Consider the following 22303-nt stretch of genomic DNA (forward strand, 5'->3'; position numbering starts at 1 on the left):
AAGAGTAATTTTACTATATCACAATTTAAATATAATAAATCTAATGTCTTGAAAAATATAATAGAAAAATGATTATAATTAATTGTAAAGGTAAATTAGGAACAAAGTGTAAAATTAGACATTTCAAAATAATATAGTAGACAACTATTATTGAACGTAGGGAATAGTTGAATAAATAGCATTGAATGATTTTAAGACTTAAATTCAAATCTTCATTAACTCCAAACAAGTGAGACACTAAATATTTTTATCTTTTCAATTAATATAATGATACAAAAAAACAAAAAATATTTACTTTAATTTGATTAATTTGTTTTAATAATAATTATTAGCAGTAGAGTTTATGGTTATTAGGCCGGGTCAGGCTGGATCTGGCCCGTAAGTGAACCCGAACCGGGTAAATTATTCCTCTTTCAGTGACATTTGATCTCTCCCATTTTCTCAACCTCATTTTCCGTCAATTCACTCACAAAGCCATGCCGGAATCCGACGAACAACCACCGCCATCGACGCCGTCAACGGCGTCCACTCCACCTGTTTACATACATCCGCGAAGAGAACCTTTCGAACACGGACTTCTCCCTATCCCTAAACTTATCTTCACCGATGGAGCCCAAACTCTTATTCCAATTCGTGATAAGCTCTTATCCTTATCATCTGGATCGACACATCGAGTTAATTTTGAAGCAATTGCTGAAGCATTTCAGATCTCTCATGACCATGCTCGTCTTGTCATTGAGACAATCGCATCGGTTCTTCATTCCGATTCTGATCCCAGCGTCACTGCTAAGCCGTCAGAGATCGGTTCCATTGGTGTAAACGTGTTTGATTTGATGATGTTTTTGTACATTCAGAGTTATAAAAGGTTGCTTCCTAAAGGACATAAGGATTCCGCTGCAGTAGCTGATGTTTGGCCTTCTACTTCTGCATTCGACGGTTTCTTATCGGCTCTTTCGCCGTTGCAGGTTAGGCATCTGTGTTTTGTAAATGCGATTCTATTTTATGATTCTGTATATTCGAATTGGGAAGTGAATGGATTTATCATTTGTATTTTAGTGTTTTAGGTGATAATTAGTTATTGGATACTCTTTTGTTCTTAAAGATGCTTTCTTTAATAAGTAGGTTTTAAACATGTAATGAAGCTGGAATTGAATTGTTTTACCGGGTTGAGTCGGAATTTGAGAATGAAGTTTCTATGCTTGGTGCCAAGTTCAGTTGAATAAGTTTGGGGTCTTTTGATTCTAACTTCCGATGGAGGTTGCTTTATCAGGAAAAGGCATTATATTAGTTCATTATTCCTTGTTTTGTGATGGTAACTTTGAAGCTGTGCAATAATGTATGCTAGTAATTCATTGAATTACCTCCCATGCTCCTCCAGTGTATTATTTGAGTAGTTTCTGGAGGCACTTTGAATATTTGATTCCAAAGCCTGGTTCATTTGTGTGATAAAATCACTGTTTCTTCTTCAGCTATCTTTAGAACTGATCGACATGGTGCTTAGTTTTAAGGACGAGAATGTTCTAGCAGTTGAATCTTTAACTTTTAGTTCAGAAGCAGGGACCAGATGAACTTGGATTAACCAAAGTATTTCAACTGCATTATTTGTCTATTATCGAGTCCATTACAGATCTTAATAGTGTTTAGTTTACTAATCCTTCTTTTATTTTTCCTTTTGACAAGCCCCTCCTGTCTCTCTGTTATTGATTTTAAGATCTTGTCATCTTATTTATCTAATCAAAGTATTACCTTTTCCATGATGCTATCTAGAAAACTTTTATCTTTTTTATTTCTACAAGTGCAGAGTATGATGAGAATTTAGGTGAAAATAGCTTCTGTATTATAATCAATTATCAGAATACTGTATAATGTAATAATTTATAAGTAATACTTCTAAAATCTGATGGTATTTTTTGGGGATCCAAGATGGTAATTAACTATCTTAATCAAAGATTATAAGTAACCATAAGAGTCAAATGTATGAAGGCGGGCCTTGGAGCAATGGAGAAGCCCTCTGCATTTAGGGTGACCAGAATTCCAAGGCACCAATCTCTCGAATGAGGAGGTAAGGCTGTCTACAATTCCCTTTACCTGAGGCACTCGGACTGGAGCCTTGTGGCAGTGGAATCGCTCCATTAACAGTTAAAGGCATATGAAAGTTGGAAGGCTGAATTTTGGTTTTGTTGGACGAAAGAAATGGTAAATTGTTTCAGAATAGTGAGAATGATGTAGAAACTTGCGTTACCTGTTCAAAAAAGAAAAGAAAAGAATGATGTAGAAAGCATTTAAAGATCTTTCATTTGTCTTTTTGGTATAACTTATTGTGTTGATAGCTGATCGAGCTTGAGCTTGAGGATGACTAGAAATTTTGTACATACTTTTTGACACCTCTTTTTCCTTTTTTATTTTGGAAAAAAACTGGAACTGTCTGATCAATAAAAGTTTTTCGATCTTACTGGTTCAGCAATTTTTCACAGGTCATGGTTTGTTGAAATCAAGATTTATTATGTTGAATCTCAATTAACTATTCATCACTGACAATTAGTTTCAGTTTTAACAATTTCACTGAGCATGTGTTGTTTGTTGCTGTTAATGGATTATAATTTAATTGTCAATTTCTCATGTTCTTCTGTAATGTATTATCCAAAAGATTTGTTTTGAAATTGCAGCTTGTGCGCAGCAATAGTCGTCGGTCTATGCCATCACAGGCTGATGAAGAGGCTCATCAATTATCCTATTTACAGAAACACTTGGGAAACATTCTGTCTCTTTTGGCAGAGTCAGTGGAAGGAGATGGTGAAGAATCACTGGTTTGTGGATTCAATACTGTGCTATACTTCCATTGTTGTTGTTTTATATGTTTAGGATAGTTGCCTACCAAATTTAGTCAAATTTGATTCATGTGAACTTCACGAGACATGCTACTCAATATGTATTCTTTTTGCAAATAAAAATTTTACTCACACAAATGTACTAAGATAGTGCACAAGAAACTGAAACGTGCTAGAACACTTGTTACTTGACTAATGAGGATGCCTAATGACAGACCCTCTATATGCATCCATTTTGTGCCCTTTTTGTTTTCATACAGATTTGGCTTAAAGGTATGCTGAGAAGCTAATCTAGTTGCTTGACACATAGGTCTTGTCTATGGAGAAATTGGAGCATCTTGGCTTCCTAATCTATTTTGGTGAAAAGGGATCTGAGAGAATCCCATTGAGTCAGAATGCCCCATTTTTTGCCAATTCAGATCCAGAGATGCCTGCTGTTCCTGTTCCTGCAGCTCAAGTACATGACTGGCTTGTAGAAAATATAGCCTCTGCTTTGACACGAATAACCGAGAGGGCTTCAGCAAAGGAAAATGGACCAACTAGTGCCTCTGATCAGGATGTGCCAATGGCTGATATCTCTGCAAGTTCAGTTAAGAGTTCACCAGGTCCTAGAGGTCCAAGTTCCATTGAAGGAATTTCTAAATCATCATATGTAAGGCTGCCAAATGATATTAAAGGCTCCTCTGTAAAGGTAACTTCCAACTTTGTGATGTGTGTTCTTTTTCTGGGAAATGTGAGTTGAATGATTCATCTTAGGATTCTATGGAGCTTTTGTAAATGGGTCTTTTTTCAAGCCATCCAATCTGATCAGATTAGGAATGTGAAGATCTCTCCTTCGAAAGGAGACCGGGAATTCGTTATGTATGGATGATGAGATTCCATCAATACAGAGCCTCCAATAGACTTATTGGAGGGTCCCATTGGCGTTGTGTGTGCTAAGCTTTCTTAGTGTTCTACAAGATCTTAATGACATCAGTTGGAAGGGGTCTGCAGGAATGGGCTTATGCTGGGTGTGCTCCTCTAGGTCATTTGACTGTAATACGTTTTCTGTAGTCTTTAAATTGTATCAGAATAAACTTGCTCACGGTTTGGTAGAGTCTGAACAGTGTTCTCCCTAGAAATAGTTAGCATGCTGTTGCACCCATTGTGAAGTTATTGACAACTAGTAACTCGTTATTTGTGATGATTGCAGTGTAGAACCATCAATAGATACACCATCCTCAGAAGCTGCTGCTCTGTAATTTGGAGTGTGCAGTGTAATGAGTAGGCTGAAAGCATATCTTGCTTCTCTTTTTTTTTTTTTTTTTGTGCGTGTGTGGATAAAGCAGAAACTGTTGAACTTGTTGAATCCTGAACGTAAGATGCAGTTTTGTAAAATACCTGAAGCATATTTAACATTTATACGATATTTAGTGGGACAATAAAACATAGGTTGCTGGCACTGGATGTTAAAATAGCAATATATTATAAATAGCTTCTAAATCTGAATTTGACTTGAAGTATGGTGGAACTATGTATGCAGAAAATAATGGTTGCTCACTTAAAGCCCCCTATGTGGTAATTCAGATATTCGACATGTGATATATGGGAAACGAATTTAGGATAAGTAGATGTTAAGACTGAAAATATGTACTACAAGTTTAGTCAACATGAGAAGAGTGAAGTTGTGGTGAGACTAGACATGATTGTTGTGCCTAAGTACAAACAATTCAGATATTTAGGCTCGTTGTTCCACGGAAAAGGGAATGATAGATAAAGATGTTGCTGATAGAATTAAAACTGGATGGGTGAAATGGAGGTGCTACTGGGGTGTTATGGGATAGATAGATGTCTACCAAAGTGAAAAGTAAGTTTGGTAAAACAATTATTAGGGCTGAATTGTTATATGGTATGAATGTTGGGCCACTATAGTACACCATATCCACTGGATGAGTGTTGTCGAGATGCGATGCTAAGATGGATGTTTGGTCAAACAATAAAAGATGAGATAAATAATGATGACATTCACCAGAAGGTGCAAGTATTACATATTGAGGATAAAATGAGAGAAGGTCGCTTGAAATGGTTTGATCATATCCTGCGCCGACCTCCCAATGTACTGTTAATAGGTGTGAAACCATGGTGAGTGAAGATGCTAAAAGGGGATGAGGCAGATCTAATAGCTCGTGGAAGGAATTTAGGTGTACAATTTCATAAATACAATTAGACTTGTCTATAAATGAAGGGGGAGGTTATACCATTAGCAACCTATAAATTATCTTCACATTTTACATAGTTATATTGAATAGTTGATACTTCTGTCTATCATTTCTTACTCCAGAGAATAAAATTACCATTTCATACAATATGCATAATGCAAACTTCTCTCCTTCATATTTAATACCTTCTCCTGTACTACTTCATTGCCTTTTATGCTATGAAATATTTCATACTCATTTGGAATTCACGAATCATGTACAAATTACTCACCCATTATCGTCCGAGCAATATGCCATCCTACATTCTCTTGTATATGCATTCGGTGCTTTTTTTCCGAGAAATCGGCCATGAGATCAACTTGCAGCCCCACAACATGCAAGTTCACAAAGAAATGATAGCATTGTTATTGAAACACCTCCTAGATTTATTTCATGTTGGTGTAGCCTTACATGTCCTTTGAGCTTAAATCTGGGAGGTGTTACAATAACAACACTATCATTTCTTTGTGAGCTCGCATGCTGAGCTGATGGCGGATTTCCCGGCAAAAAAGTATTGGATTATATATAGGAGAACGTAGGATGGTATTTTGCTCGAACGATAGTGAGTAATTTGTACATGATTCGTGTATTCCAAATGAGTACGAAATACACCATAGCATAAAGGACAATGAAGTAGTACACGAGAAGGTTTTAAAAATGAAGAAGAAAAGTTTTGCATATTTGAAGTATGAATGACAATTTTTTTCTCTTAAGTAAGAAATGTTAGAGAGAAGTACCAACTAGGCAATATAATTATGTAAAATATGAAGATAACTTATAGGCTGCTCATGGTATAACCTTCCCCCCTTCTTAGGTCAAAATTTTGCTCGACACTTCCGATCGTATCTGTTGTGATATTTGAATGATGTCACTGGAAAGAACATTTGGTTTGGAACATGTAAATTGAAGTTCTAGATGCATGTTTTACCTTTAAAAAAATGGTTCTAGATGCAGGACATGGATAATATGGCATTGCATGATGAACTATAGGCCTATACCACACCATTTATGGAAGAAGTTGGATGTAAATTGACATTTACATGTTGTGTATAGGCAGGCTTCTTTTTATGTTATGAAACTCACTCTGTGCCAAATTATTTCAGAGATTGACAATGTGGTCAAACTTCTTTTAATGCCTTTACGCTTTTGGAATTCTAACCATTTTATTGTAGTTTTTTCTCAGTTTAATAAGTGCTCATCTAAACTCTGGTAAGTGGTGGGCAAATATCACTACATAATTGTCCCAACTGATTTTTAAACTCAACTTAGGTTCTTATGATCGTGTGGAGTTTTTATGGTCATAATTTTATATATATAGAAAGGAATGTAATTCTACAAATTTTTGAATGGATCATCTTTACATGCAAAACTGTTGATTGTGGAAACTGACTTTCAAACTCAACTTAGGTTCTTTGCGATCGTGTTGAGGAGATTTTATGGTCATAATTTTATTTATATAGGAAGGATGCAAATCTATGAATGTAGAATGGAGCATCTTTTTATGCAAAACTGTTGATATAATACGATTTAGACGGTTATAGCAGTATTATGTCTGTTCCAACTCACTTAAATCATAGAGTTACTATATTGACATTGGCTATGCTATATATGTCGAGATGGTAAGACATTTTTGATCAATTAAAGTGTAGTTTCATTAATAATGGGAGTCAAGATTGTAAGATTTTAGGTTAACTTTTTTTAATAAGTGGTAAGACTTTAAAGTTATTAGCAAGGAGAATTTATCACGTTGCATCATCTTTTGTGAAACCTCGTCTCTTGCAGAATTCGTTAAAGAGGATTTTATGAACTTATGTGGTTTTATTATTGCCTCTGTGTTGTGTCTGTTTAGTCTCTAACCTATTGATGTGAACAACCAAATCTCTTGAATTCTGACCGTTCCTTTATATATTTACTGACAGCTTTAAAGCATAATCACACATTTGGTCAAGGAGAGTCAAGGACTCTAGAAATTTGTTCGTCATAGATTCATAGTATAGGCGAGTTCTCAAGAGTGTCTGAGACTACGATTAAAGAGTATTCCAGAAGAATGTGAAAATGAAAGGAAGCAATATTGGATAAGTGGTCAGAATAAGGTTCTCTATAGTGTCTAATTGAAAGCTAGTCTTGTCTGGGAGAAGGACATGTCCATTACTTGCAACTTGTTGATCAGTTTGTTTGCACCTTTTCTGTAGCATGCTGATATGTTTGTCTTTGAATATCTTAATACTCTCAACTTCCAAGAGCTTTTCAAGTCCTTAAAGTTGGGCGCTTAGAATTTTGGATTATGCATGAGATGATTTTGCACTGTTAGAATTCACTTTTCTTTTAGAAGTGGTATTAATGAATGAGATTTGTTCTTTCGATTTGTCTTGATTTACCGTGTGCCCCGACAAATTATTGGCCGGACAGATTTAAATTTGGTGAAACAAACTTCCTACAGGATTCTTGATATTGAGTCCTTTTTCTTTTTGGCAGGTTATCAATTGCCATGAATCAGTCATTTATATTTTAGCTCCTTTGAAATATGCGACAGTATATGGATGCTCTGATGCAACTATTGTCCTTGGAGCTGTAGGCAAGGTAGGTACTAACCTTTAGGGAGATTTTGCTTGTTTCTTCTCAAGGGTCGGTTAGTAGTGAAATTGTAGAAATTCTAGTATGACGTAAATTTAATTCCACATTACCTGTTACTTATTGTAGATGTCTCATGTACTATATATGAATGAAATGTGTTCTTATTTCTTTGCTTCTCAAAAACAGCCTGCACCGTACCTTAGTATGGGGCTTTGCTGTTTAGCAATTTCAAGGCACAATCTAGTTAAAGGTACATGTTTGGCCAAATGCCATCTTCAAAACATACATAATCTAGCATTTGCACATTATTCATCTCATGTACTTGGAGACAAAGATTTGCAGGCTTCTGAACTTGAAAATCTGAATTGTCGGGAGATGGGGAAACAATATCTTTTGTAGGAAAATCATTACTGTTAAAGGTTGAGCTTATTTGTATCTGAAATTTGGTTTTATCTAAGATTTGATCCTGTTGGGGCTGTTTGATTTGAAAATTTCACTTAGGCTGTGCTGGCATCAGCTACAGTTATGTAAGCATTTTGAACTTTGTGATTCTGGATGGTATTTAGACTCTTCATGTTACTTGGCAATATAAAGACAAATTACTTGGTACTAAAACAACGTGGCCACGAAAGGAGCTGAATGAGTACATAGGATTCATATAGCCAACTCCAATTTATATAGAACTGAGGCATATTTGGTGGAATAATTGATATTGATTTTCTTCTATAGTTATGGCTTAAATGCTGTACACAAAAAGGTGACCAATATTTGCATGGACTCCGAAGATGATAAGGAAGAAACTTATGCTTTATGAAACTGATATTTGCTGCTTTCTACTGCTACTAGAAAGACTATTTTGATTTCAAAATATAATGGCATAAAAAGTAGAGAGTTCCTCGAGCTATTTTTTGAAATGGAGTTGCTCAAACAATTATTTTATTTACATCAGGGTTTACCACATAACACATGAACTACAGGTTGCCACTAGTTTTGTATTAATTGATCCATTTTACAAATGATTTACCATCGTCTGTTTGATCCTCTAAATTAATTATTTGATTTGACCTTTAATTGTATAATTTCTTTTACAGGCTGTCAGAATTGAGCACTGTGAACGTGTTCACGTGATTGCAGCAGCTAAACGTATTTGTATTGCCAATTGTCGTGAATGCATATTCTTCTTGGGAGTTAACCAAACACCACTTCTTGTTGGTGATAACCATAAATTGCAAGTATGTCACTTTTGTGCTGCTGATCAAAAGTTCAGCTTACTCCTTGGATCTCCAAAATCCTTATTTGACTCATACATGCATGGTTTGCCATTATCACTCTGCATCAAATGTCATTGCAATCTCATATGGCTTTAGAAGTGAAATTATTCATTCAGCTTTTACCCTTTTCCTTATTTATCTTTCTCAAAGCCCTTCATTGAATACACACAATGAAGATAAGAGGGTGCTAAGTTTATAGGATGGACAATTTTCAGTGCAATTGAGAAGTTTGATAAACTAAGTAAACTTTAGTTGGTACTCTTGGTGCAATTGAGTGCTAGATATGTAACTTTTGGGTTTTGGGACTCTTGGTGTACTTTTTTTCATGTGATAAATGGGATTGTTGGTGTAGTTTATATCACTTAATTGACTGGCATATTGTTTTCCAGTGGCTATGTAATTTGTATCCATCATATATGCTGTGAAATACCTCGTGCTTCTTAAGAAGTAGTGCATTCTCTTTGTAGTAATGTTTATTCTGTCAAGATTGCTTGCCACTTGGTGGCTTTCTTTTCTTCTTAGAATAGTTTGTCAATTATGAACTAAATGTTTTGCTACGTTGACTAGGGCTTGGTAATACATTCCTTTTATAATGTTAATTGGATATAAGAAGTGAAGGTATTCTGCATTTCCTAATAATGTGCATTCTATTTTGTAGTATTTTCTTCATTTAATCGTGCTGGATAGACAGTATATATATGATGTTCGTCTTCTTTTTCTGGGGAAATTTTTGACTTCCCCCCTCCATCTTTTTTTGTTGATTTTTCAGGTGGCTCCATACAATACTTTTTACTCGCTACTGGAGGAACACCTGAAGCAAGTTGGTGTTGACCCAACCATCAATAGATGGGATGCACCTGTAGCACTTGGTGTCGTTGACCCACATGATTCACTGTCACATCCTGCTGGTGTGTCTGAAGTTCAAACGGAGTCTGCTAGTCCTGTGGACCCTGATCAGTTCACTAACTTTTTGGTATGTCTATAGAAGTAGGAACAAGGACCTTAGAGTTCTAACTAATCAATCACTTATGATGTGTTCAGTATGGAGGAAAACAATTTCCAGAGAATGTTTTCCGATCTGTTGTTAAAATATTTTTCTAAATTATATATAAATGTTTTTAGGACAACATTTTTTGCTTATGTACTGAAACAAGAAAATGAGTAAAAACCCACTTATTTTCATAGAGGATATTTTCCTTCATACCAAGCACACCCTTAGTACCCATTCTTTTTCCTAATGTCTTCAGTTCTGGAAAGTGTCTATAGCTGAGCTCTATTATTTGCTAATGGAATATCTGCTCAAGATCTGTTGGTAAAACAATTCTTTTTCTTCACTGGATTCCTTTTAGATGCTAACATGTACGTCTCTAATGGTCACAGATTCCAAACTGGTTTGAAGGGCAGCAATCTGGGTCCACAAAAGATAATCCATTCCCCTTACCGGAAGCTTATTTGGCATCCCAGCAGAGAAATGTGCGTTAAAACTCCAACTTAAACTTGTATCATTTTGCGTCACATTTTGTGCGACTATGATTATTGATCTTCCCTTTATATAGTATAGCCCATACATGTTCAATATTTTTGGTTGAATCATCAAACTTTTGGAAAACCATATTTCATACTTGTTTACCCTTTCAGCTCAAGAACTTGGAGGAGACTAAGAATAGTTTGAAGGACATCGACCTTGACGAGAGCCGGAAGCGGGAAGTAGCAGCTGCTCTCCATGTGTGCTTTAAAGACTGGTTATATGGTAATGGTGACAGTTTATATCTCATTTCTTGATATTTCTGCTTGAACCTTTTGTTCTCAACCCCTGTTCTGCCAATATTTGACAGCTTCAGGAAATATACGGCAACTATACTGTCTTCAAGGCGAATAGTGTTCTGCACGATGTTTCAGCAAATGTAGTAAGGATGGTATTGGTAATTCTCCCCTTCCGTTGTAGATTTCAGTTTCATCCGCCACAGGTTCCTCCCTACCATTTTTGTTGGTGCTGAAAGCAGCCGAGAGTTTGATGGTATCGCAATATTTGGCCATGCAGCTTACAGACAAGTTACCCTCTAAAACTCTTGTGCAGTTTATAACCAGAATGCATCATGACTTGAAACCGTGTTACATTTTTTTTCGAAATTGAACTGTCTTGTACTAATATGGAAGTCAAAATATTTATAGTTTCCAGTTTCCCCTTTTTCTTCGTTCGTCTTACTAGGTTCCGAACTTTAGCTGAGGATTAATCTGTTGTTATTTGCTTTGTCTGGGTTCCTGTATACAAATAAGAGATGCAGAATACCTTGCTGGGTAAATTAGAGAACAGTATTTCATAGAATTGGTGATTGGTTTTTGCTTAGCAGCTAAAAACTCTTTGACACGGGCAGAGCTTCAATTCTATTTACGGGTTCAATAGAGCTCAGTAGCTTTGACTCAAATTTTGTATTTGTGATCTCGTGTTTAAAAGATCCTTTTTAGAATTCGAAACTCATAAATCAAAATTCTAGCTTAGTATCTGTTAACATGTTATATGCACTATGTTACGTATCACCATCCATTTGGAATCAAAGACTTAAAAAGTCAAGGAACATCATTTTGTGGAAAACCATATTACCCATGGGACAATATCCAACATCTTGTTCCATTTTCTTGTATCAAATTCAATGAAGATTCACATGTTCATAGAAACAAAATATAGACCATGGTGGTGAAGTTAGAAAATTCACGGAGGACATTCATTAACTTATATTTTTATGTATAGAGTATAAATATCCAACAAAAAGTGTTCAACTGACTATCCTTCTACGCTATATTACTCAATTTGGTAGACCTTTATGGACATAAAGAATCAATAGATTAATTCTATTATCCATTATCCCAACCAAGGAATTATCCTGTCTGTAATATTGTTACCTTTTAGACAAACAGGATTGAATGTTTTCACACAAACAAAAGAAAAGGCATTTGTTCCTTTGGAATAATCTTAAATTCAATAGTATATGATCCCTATCTTTATTTGATTTTAACCTTTCAGATTACAACAACATATCCAGTGAAATTTCACATATAGGATTTAGGAAAGGTAAAATGTACGCAAACCTTATCACTATCCCATGAAAGTAGAGACCGAAACGATCTTTCAAATTATGTTCTAAATATCTTTTTTGAACAAACAAAAGAATCTTACTTAGTAAATATAGTTTGGGAAAAAAGTGAAACTGGTGCTGGGGTCCCAAAGCTTCAATATTTCACAGTTAATGAAACTTATTTAAACTATTGATTTGACAATATTATATCTTTGAAGAAATTGTTTCATTAAAAAAACGTGACTTTCCTTTAATGAAAGGTCACATCTACTTAAAGACAACTTTTTTAAAAATTTATTTTGTTTCCCACTTTGATGTTCCTGTAGTATGAAGCAGCACTAAAATTGTCTCTGCTATTTATGCATTACGGATTCAAGCCCTGAAATCAATTATTGATGTTTGTGTCTAGTTGACTATCTACATCATACCCCTGTTTCGTACACCATGCTGCCCTTTTTTCATACTTGGTGGCAATACCTACCTACTTTTGGACTTGAATTTCATGATCTTTAGTACCAGAATGTTTTGAGGCTCCACTAATTCTAATTCGTTCCAAAAAATTTTACTTTAAGAGAAAGAGATCTCCCACCAAACGCGACTTTTTTTTCAAGATTCGAACCCAAGACTTCATGTAGTACCCCACCACAACCTTAGATGATAAAGACAAACCTTCACAAAAGATGATCATTCATGAATGAGTGTCTTTATTGGTGAGTTTGCATAAATTCTTTGGTATTAAACCAACTATCTGTAATGAGAACATCTTAATCATCTTGAAAACCTACTTCGTGGGGGTAATCCCACAAGTGGGGTCTGAGGAAGGTAGAGTGTACGCAGACCTTACCCCTACTTCGTAGAGGTGGAGAGACTGTTTCCGAAAGACTCTCAGCACACGTGCAAAAAAATGGCAACATAAACAGGCAAACAAATTAAATCCCCTTTGGCATCTTCTTAAGTACACAAGGACCAGTTTCCTTCAGAAATTTCTTATTATTCAGAAGAAATCGAAATAGTACTAGTATAAGCTAGTATACTGCATTGAACATGTAAGAAGCAAGATGCATTGTGTCTTCAGACTACCTTTTTCCAGTTATGCAAAATCACCACACAAAAAATAACAGAAATAACACGATATCACATGCCATATCCGATGAGCTGAGAAACAAAGACGAGTGATAAACACTAAAGAAGGCAAGATGTGAAATGTCTAAATGCAGAAAGGAGCCATATCTCAAAGAGAGAAAGATCAACATGATATCACTTGTCTCACAAATATTCGTCCCTCAAACGATTTTGACTATACATATACTGAGAAGAACTTTAAATCCACAAGTTCAAGTGCTTTCATGTAAGGTGTAAACCAAATCAAGATCCTTAATTGACAGATTTCAGAAGTATAAAGCAACATCCACATTTCATCTTGTTAGACCGTTTTAAACGAATAATTAGATGTGTCAAAGGATTAAATCAGTCAAAACAAAGCAAATGAGAGTATGATACTGACTCTAACCTCCAATGAGCATGTTCCCTCCATTCAGCAGAGCAACATTGAGCCTTCATGTAGCTTCACTCACCATCTTAGCCGGTCAGTAGGAGTTGTTCCGTTGACAGTTGAAGTAACTACACAAGAGCTAAGTCATGTTTCTAAAGTATTTGCCATTCGATTAATACATCTCAAAGAAAACATAATACAGATTCAAAACCAAAGAAGGGCATCATACATATAAAATCAAAGGCGACAAAGATTAGAGTACACGGGAAAATATTGCTTAGTTTTCCATGACATATGCAAAACAAGGGAACCTGCTAAGTGATTAGCAGCAGCAGCACATTGAAGTCTACTAGAATTTGAACAAAATTCAGTTCTTCACAAAGTTTTAGCTAAATTTCAAAAAAACAAGAAACAATAACAAGGGGTAAAATGAAAAGCAGATATAGATCAGTATAGAATCAGTCCTCAATAGCAAAGAGCTGTTCATCTGCATTCAACGCCAACTTCAGCAGCTCGCCTAGGCTTGTTTTTCCTCCTACTCCCGTTTTGTCTAAATCCAACCGACTTTATTAACTCATTAGAGTTAGTTTTGTTCCCAACACCATTTTCCACTTTCGTCGAATCTACTTCCTTGACTTGTGAAGTTCTCTTCCTCTTCTTTCCATTCACAACACCTTGGTTCTTGACATCTTTATTAAAGACAGAACCTTTTGTATTCTCACTGTCATTTTCTTCTTCTTTCACTTTCATTGCTTCTTCTTCTTCTTCTTCTTCCCCTATTTCATCCTTTGATGGCTTCAGTGGTCTTCCCCTTCTCCGGATTGGTATCTTCTCTTCTTCACCACTTCCGAGATCCTCACGAACAGATTGCTTCTTTCCCTTTCCTCTTCCTCTACCCATTGTACAAAGCTCGAAATTCTGCTGGTGACAACTTCAATAAATCCAAATCTCAGAAGCCTTAAACCAGTATGTGACACTCCAAAAAATAGAAAAATCCTATAAATTATATGAAAACAGCAGATTAGAGTTAGACAGAACCTCACAATTTTAAGGATCAAATATCAACATGAACAGTAAATATAAAAATGTTATCTTTGATTGAGTCTATCCTCAGAACTTAAACTGATATCAAATAAATACAAACAAAAATTTAAGAAATTTTCTTCACAAACAAACAAAACTATGTGTTTCAACTTGACCATTGTTCATACCAGGACAAGAAATACAGATAACGATTCAAACGAAACACGAATCAGTCATAAACTATACAAATACTAGAGCTTAAACAAACTAAATCCAGTGGGCTTTGGAAGATTCAGGACAAAATATGCAACAACAAAAAATAATTTTTTTTCTTAAAGATTAGTTCAAAACACAACTTTCCCATATCCAACATTCATCAGACAACAATAAACACAGATACTTTCAGCCATATCTATAAAAATCAAATCAAGAACATCAACAACACAAGACAGAAACACACAGTAGCTTTTTACATTCAAACTCAAACAGGATGACAAAAAATCTAATGTAACTTTTCAGTACAACAAAACACAACATAACCTCATCCATATCTATAAAAACCAAATCAAGAACATCAACAACACAAGATAAAAACATACAGTACCTTTTTTTACATTCAAACTCAAACAGGATGACAAAAAAATTGAAAATGAAACTTATCAGTACAATAAATCATAAAGATTCAATCTTTTCAAAAACCCCACAAAGAATCTATCATCAAACATCAGTTTAATGATGTTTTTGAAATTAAAACCAAGAGAAACATACCCAAAAAAAATCAAACTTTTCAAGAATCATCCACCATTTTGCATCTTTAAGCAAAACCCCATTTCTTAAAATCTCATAAAACCAATCCAAACAAAAGGAAATCTCAAGACTCTGATGGGTTGAAAAGTGATGAAAGTAGAGAAGCTAAATATTAATTTTATAAGTGATGAAATGAAAGAAGAGTTTTTTTTTACAAGAATGAAAAATATAGGGAGAAAACAGATCAAAATGAAAACTTTAACATGTGAGTGAAGTTTTGAGGAATATGAATCTTTGCCATTAGAGAGTTGAGAGGTGTGATAATAAGCTAAAGGCAGAGAGGCAAAGCCAAAGAAGACTACACAAATGAAAGAAAAGTGAAGAAAAATGGGACAAATAGTAGAAGTAGTAGTAGTTGTAGAAATTGTTGAAGAGATAATTTATTTATCTCAATGGGCTATTTTTGGCAAAATTAGGGTAAAAATATTTATATATGTGAAAAAAAGAAAAGAAAAGGAAAGGGAGTGTGGGATTACAGGGGCGGCTCTAATAAATCGGTGGCCTAAAGCAAAATCCGAATGGAGGCCTTAAATTTGAATATATATTTTTTATGAAGTTTATTATAGTCAATTATTTGATCTTTCTTGAGACATAGTAGTCATAATTTGTCAAATTTCTATTACTTCTTTGTTCTTTTATAAAAAGCTTTTATTTTCTACAAATAATACTCGATATTTAAAAAAATAATACTTATAACCTTTTTTTTTTTTTTTAAATGAGGCCCCTTAAATTTTGGGGCCTAAGGCAATTGCTTTTTTTGCAAAGCTGTAGAGCCGCCCCTGTGTGGGAATTGAGAGTTATTAGAAAAAGAAAAGAAGAAAAATATATTTTAAATGGGGAAAGATTGAATTTATAGGGTTGAATTAAAGTTTATAAGTTTTGATAAGGACTTTAAATTAATATTATAATAATAACGAGGTTTGCAGTTCAAAATATGTAAATATTTAGTGAATTATATACGTATATGAATAAAAATTAATGAGTTCACGTAAATTTGTAATCAACTTAATTAGTAATCGTCAGAGTTGTTTTATGTGAATTTCTCAGGTGATTTTTTATCAATATCCTCAATCCTCGTGACTTTTAGTGAAGTTCTTGATACATAAACTAAATTAATATAGATTGATTAATTGATATTTAATAGATGTTGTATATTATTTTTGTTTAAGAAAAAACAATTTGTAGTAAATGTGGGACTTTTTTATATGAATTCAAATTTAATCGGGCTTCAATGTGGATAAGCAGAAACCGGGTGGGAAATCAATTATGTGTCCTATCATGAAAAATAAGCAATAAAATACAATTTGGATGAGTTGAATAAGGAAAAGTATTTCCAAAAATAAGGAAAATAATGATTTTTAACCTTATAATAATTTCACTTCTCATGATTATCTTATTAATTTTATTTATATAAATTATCATGAAATCAAAGGGTACTTTGTCATTAAATATTAGCAATAAATAGTCTTTACATATTTGAATCCTTTTAGAACCCAATTAGTATGTACTATGGCTAAATTATTAAATTCTACAAGGAAATGACTAAAAAGCCCTTCTTTTTGTTGGGCTGTCTGCTTCACACATGTCCATGGGTCCCACATGTTGAGTTGGTTACTGCTAAGCTTGATGACTTGGTCCTGTCAAAAGGCAGATACTTGAGTAAGTTGGTTGATATGGGCCTATTACTAAGCCCAATTTAGTAATTGGGCCTATTAATAGGCCCAACAATGAAATCGCGGTTAAATCCGGTCCAGTTTACGCTTGGCCCAACTCGTTGATCCGAGATAATAGGGGTGTGCATACTTTGGTAATGTCAAACAACCACCAAAATAGTCAACCTTGCATTATTCAACTCAATGTTGTAGTCAGGTCGGGAAACCTAAACTACAACAAGGGTGTTGTCTTGAGGTGAGTGAGTGAGATAGTCCGTAATCCTTCACCTCATGAGTTTAATCCAGGTCCAGTTTACGCTTGACTCAACTCGTTAATCCACGATAATAGGGGTGTGCATACTTTGGTAAATATTGAACTACTACCAAAATAGTCAACCTCGCATTATTCGACCCAAAGTTGTAGTCAGGTCAGGCAACCTATACTACAACAAGGGTGTTGTCTCGAGGTGAAAGAGCAGTCTGTAATCCTTCACCCCATGAGTCAATTGAATACTTGGGACCTTATAAGAATCATTTCATTTCATTACATTTTTACCTATGCAGTCAACATAATCATTGACACATACTAGTTTGATAATAAACAACCTAATTTGCAGCATAACTTCATACTGTATTTTACATTTGTTACAGGTTGCTTGACAAGCTAATTATCAGTGTCTTCTACAACCAAAATTTCTACACCAGAAGATGAAATGTTTGAATTCCGCGTCTCCAACAGAGTCCTGTTTGTATTTTGTTGTTGATCAAGTATCATCTTCAACTTCTTTGCTTGTTCTTCGATCCTCATTTGTAACGTTCGTTGTGTCTATATAACAACATGAGGAGAACATGATTCCGAAAGACTGGTTGGACATGTTATTTTGTTCTAGCAAAGTACAATGTTTAGTTAAGTATGTTAGAAATGACATACCTCTAGTTGCTCATGAAGACACCTTTGTACTTCTAGTTGCATTTTCAGTGCTTCCTTGATTTCTCTTCCACTGCAAACAAGTTGGACATCAACTAAAGTGATCGACGAATTGACTTGACATGGAGTTTAAGAAAAAAAAAGATTTTTGGATCTTGTGTCTTAAACTAAACATAGGAACAATGTATGAAAACGTCTTTTAATCTTGTCATCTAAAACATGTCATGTGAAAAGTTGAATCTAAAGAGTTGTCGAAAAAGGAAAGGAACATTCTTTTTGAAACGGACTAAAAAGGAAAACAAGACAGTATACGTTTTGTTCTCTATATCTGTCATAGCATCCGGGGTGTTTCTCTTTTCGGATTTCCCTGCAGATTCTGGATGCTTTGCATTCCGATATTTCTGTAAAAAGGGAAATAGTTATACAAGGAGAACATTTCATCTAGTAATCTGAAATGCACTTGTGGAATAAGTACCTGTAAATGGCTTTTAACATGATCAAGAGTTAAGCAATCTGAGTCCATCAGATTTAGTATTTGCTTGGGCGTAGCCTCTGAAAGACGAATGTAATGACTGTCAACAGCAAAACAATCGATTCTAGAGGAAGAAAGATAGTTTGGAATTTACTTACTGTCAGCTCCTCCAAGGCGATTTACACACTCAAGAAATCGATCGTGGAGATCTTCATTCCATCTGATTCTTGTCTTACTAGGCTTATGAGATACTCCAGAAGATGCAGAGTTATGACAAGTAAATGAAGGACTCGCGAATTGCTGCCTCGTATTTGCCAATTGAGAGCAACACAAATCATGAGATAGCTGTAGGACAAATATAAGAAGACTCAGAATAGTACGCAGTCAGACAGACATCTATCTCTATAACAATCATGTTTTTACAAGAACCAATCTTTCATATTATGTTATGACAAAGTAAGTGAAAGACTCGCGGATTGTTGCCTCATATTTGCCAATCGAGAGCAACACAAACCAAGAGAGAGTTGTGGGACAAATCTACGAAGACTCATAATGGTATACAGTCAGACATCTCTATAACAGTCATCCTCTATAACAACATTTCACTAAAACAACCATGTTTTCTGTGGAACCAATCTTATTATATGTTCTTTATAACAACATTTTGCTATAGAAGCCAAAACATATCAGAAGAAATTACGTTGTTATAGAAAGGTTTGACTAAATATTGAGATAGTACTCACACAATAATCTTGATTTCCATCAAAAGGCAATGAAGGATGCCTTCGATATGAACTATCGAATTCTCCCAGCAACTCATTTTTCAGATGCAACAAACTCTCTTTCTCTGCTTCTGATACATCAGAAAATGGACTAGTTGAGAATTCTGTCCTGATGAATGATGGCAGAGAAATCTCGTGTCGAAAATCTGCCTCACCTTTTGCTAATGAATCTTCCAAGATTCCATTTTTACATTGTTGAGGATCCAATGATGACATTTGAACATCACAATTCTTGATCAATTCAGAAGTATCATATTGATTATCATATTGTGTCAACCCGAGGCAACGTTCTGTAGCGAAAAATGCTGAAGAAGGGGAACCAATACAGTTGATTATGCTACTTGAAGATGAACTAACAACAGGCAAACAAGTTTCCATGTATGATGAATATTGTAATTCTTGATCAACTAAGTCCTGAGCTGAATTTTTCGAAACTCCTAAACTATGATCACTCGAAAAGTACTCATTCCCCTGAGTACTAATAAACCTCTGGATACTCATTATGATCAAGAACCAACTGTGGATTTACTTGAACTTTTCAAGATTCAAAGGGGTATTTCAATTGAAATTTTTGTGTCTCAATGAATCCGATAAGGTTAACAGGAGACGCGAAATCAAGAAAACGAGTATGAATATTCAGTAAACTCAAAATGCAGCAGTATTATATTTCAGATTGACAGCTCCTGAATACATATTTTCATATTTTATACATCTAGATGTCTTTAAAAACAAGATATACAATATGTCAACGACTCAAAAAATGCCAGCTTTATTGATTATTCTGTATTGTATAATACTGATAAGGACTAATAAACAATCTCTTTGACAAAACCAAAGCCAGAACATTATAATTTAGTAATAGAAGAAAACAAATGCCAACTTGGTAAACCATAGGTGAAATGTTACTTCAAGCATTCCACAGCTCGAACCTGTGACCTATAGATCAAGCATCAATTGTTGATTCCACAGCTCGAACCTGTGACCCATAGATCAAGCATCAATTGTTGATTCCACAGCTCGAACTGTGACCTATAGATCAAGCATCAGTTGTTGATTCCACAGCTCGAACCTGTGACCTATAGATCACAGATAGATAACGTTATCGTTGGTCCAATGCTTCTAGAGACCTATAATGACATTTGTTGTACTAATAAACAAATTAAAAATGGGAATCTTGAATGAGCTAGACTATGTTCCAACCTAATTTTATATTTCAGAGTTCATGTACTTGTTATAGAAAATAAGATCTAATTTGATTCTCTAATCATTCCTATTTTTATTGTTTATTTTTCTATCATTAGAAACATTTCCACCTCAATATTCCTTCTTCATATTATATTTTGGACCAGTCATTTTCAGTAAGCACGACAATTAAAATGGACCGGAGAAAATATGTGAATTGTTATAGGTCTACATCAAGCATATGCAAAAGTCATATACCATGTAATTGGTACAAAATAAATTGAGCCTAAAATTAGCTTGAATCTCTTTGTGAAAATCAGCATGTGAAGGTGACAGCAGATTCTTTCACAAGGCTTTTGGACATTATTGAATATTCAAAGATTTGTTTTTTTTTTTTATAAATTAAATCAAATCAGAATAGTATAATATATAGTATTATATTTAAATAGTATAAGCATGAAGCCTTTGGAAGTTCCACTAAGTATAACATCTCATTAATCATTATTTATCTGGATTGATTGGGGAGATTCCTTATCGAGGACGTGAATTTAGATAAAAGAGCTTGAAGGTCGAAGATTATGGTAGATATTTAGTATGTAGATGAGCGATTTCTCGCTTCTCAATGGTGGAGCTTGGTTTTAGCTTAGAGCACATATTTATTTGATTCCTTACCAATATTATTACTATTATGCTAGTGTTATCTTTTTCGTCAATTTTATTAGTATTGTTATTTTTTTACATTGGTTACCTTTACTATTTTTTATGTCAGTACCTTTTTGTCTTCAATATTTTCATCATAATTTTTTCTTTACTATCGGATTTTTTTAAAAACTTTTGTAAATGATTTTCTTAAACCAACTGTCTATTAGAAACTCTCTCTGCCCTCAAAGGTATGTAACGATATGGATGTAAAATCTAAAATCTGCATACACCCCACCTCCTCCAAATTTCACCTATGATACCACACTAGATGTGTTATTGTTGTTATAAAGGATTTATAAAATTTGGAGGATAATTCTTTAATGAAGGTCAATAGGAAATGGTCTAATGTGTACTTGTGGCCTCCAACTTTATAAATCTAAGAATAAATTGTTTAAGACTATAGTAATGGAAAATATTAAAGTCAAAATATGATTTACACGTATAAAATTGCACGACCTTCCCCTTGTTTGATTAAATTTGTCAAATTCCATAAATGATACTCACCAAAAAGGTTTGCATATGTGTGTGCACAAAATAATTTAATTATATTCATTTTGAACGCACGCTTTAAATTATAGTTTTTATCTTTTGACGTAATATGTAAATAAGAAAAAAAACAATCAAATATCTTGTATATGTACAATATATACTAATTTTTGCCTTCTAAATTGTTGAAAGGACAATTAAAGTATTAATCTTCAAGTCGTTGGCCAATTTGTATATACTTAAAAAAGGCAAGTCAAAGCATGCAATTTTATGATACATTTATTTTTTTAATCTTTGATAATAAGGAAACTATTTTTATCCGTGTATAATTAGATTTCCAAAAGATCTTGTCATTTTTGGATAATATGTATTAATTCGATCATATAAATGATGTTTTCCAAAGTAAAATTTATAAATTCTTATCTAAGATCAATAATGCCTCAAGAATGAGTATGTCACCTCCCCGCATCAAACAAAATTTTAGCAACTTTAAAATCACACATCTGAAGTTATCTCAAAATGGCTAAACTTATAAAAAAATTCACATACGAAAAATATGACTTAAATAGTGGTTCCAAAATCGGCTAGAAGTGCAATTTTAGATAGACCAGTTTTGTACATATTGACTAGACCCATTGATCAATGTCCATAACTGATAATCCAACTCAATTGATAAATTGGATACGCATATTGGGCCTCATTAGCGGGCTCCGTTATTCTATGCTTCTCCACTTAAATATCAAGTTTTTGAGATATATTAGAAATGTTGCGTCTTTTAGTTCAGCCTAACCTT

At 34.3% G+C, this 22303-nt stretch overlaps 4 protein-coding genes across 5 annotated transcripts in view; 2 read left to right on the plus strand and 2 right to left on the minus strand.

The window, feature by feature from the left end:
- LOC125841059 (actin-66) overlaps positions 1-22303 on the plus strand; it is a 101104-nt gene that overhangs the window by 45060 nt on the left and 33741 nt on the right. The window lies entirely within an intron of this gene.
- Positions 375-11254, plus strand: LOC125841052 (uncharacterized). Of its 2 annotated transcripts, XM_049520055.1 has the most exons (10): positions 375-965; positions 2667-2807; positions 3139-3519; positions 7541-7645; positions 8731-8871; positions 9680-9883; positions 10291-10383; positions 10549-10660; positions 10746-10832; positions 11120-11254. In XM_049520055.1, exons 1-9 carry the CDS (start codon positions 477-479, stop codon positions 10787-10789), a joined length of 1710 nt encoding a protein of 569 aa, XP_049376012.1. In that variant the 5' UTR covers positions 375-476; the 3' UTR covers positions 10790-10832; positions 11120-11254. The 2 variants fall into 2 exon arrangements, with proteins under 2 accessions (XP_049376012.1, XP_049376011.1); XM_049520054.1 differs by lacking the exon at positions 11120-11254 and having other exon boundaries at positions 10746-11104.
- On the minus strand, positions 13680-14505 carry LOC125841067 (uncharacterized). The gene has a single exon (XM_049520074.1). It carries the CDS (start codon positions 14374-14376, stop codon positions 13960-13962), a length of 417 nt encoding a protein of 138 aa, XP_049376031.1. The 5' UTR covers positions 14377-14505; the 3' UTR covers positions 13680-13959.
- Positions 17549-19806, minus strand: LOC125841060 (protein PHOSPHATE STARVATION RESPONSE 3-like). Its single transcript, XM_049520067.1, has 6 exons — positions 19102-19806; positions 18517-18703; positions 18362-18438; positions 18199-18287; positions 17890-17959; positions 17549-17784 (listed from the first exon to the last, which is right to left on the minus strand). Exons 1-6 carry the CDS (start codon positions 19639-19641, stop codon positions 17623-17625), a joined length of 1125 nt encoding a protein of 374 aa, XP_049376024.1. The 5' UTR covers positions 19642-19806; the 3' UTR covers positions 17549-17622.

This window comes from Solanum verrucosum, unplaced genomic scaffold (assembly GCF_900185275.1).
Source record: "Solanum verrucosum unplaced genomic scaffold, falcon-dt-bn FXZP01000196.1, whole genome shotgun sequence".
Classification (NCBI taxonomy): domain Eukaryota; kingdom Viridiplantae; phylum Streptophyta; class Magnoliopsida; order Solanales; family Solanaceae; genus Solanum; species Solanum verrucosum.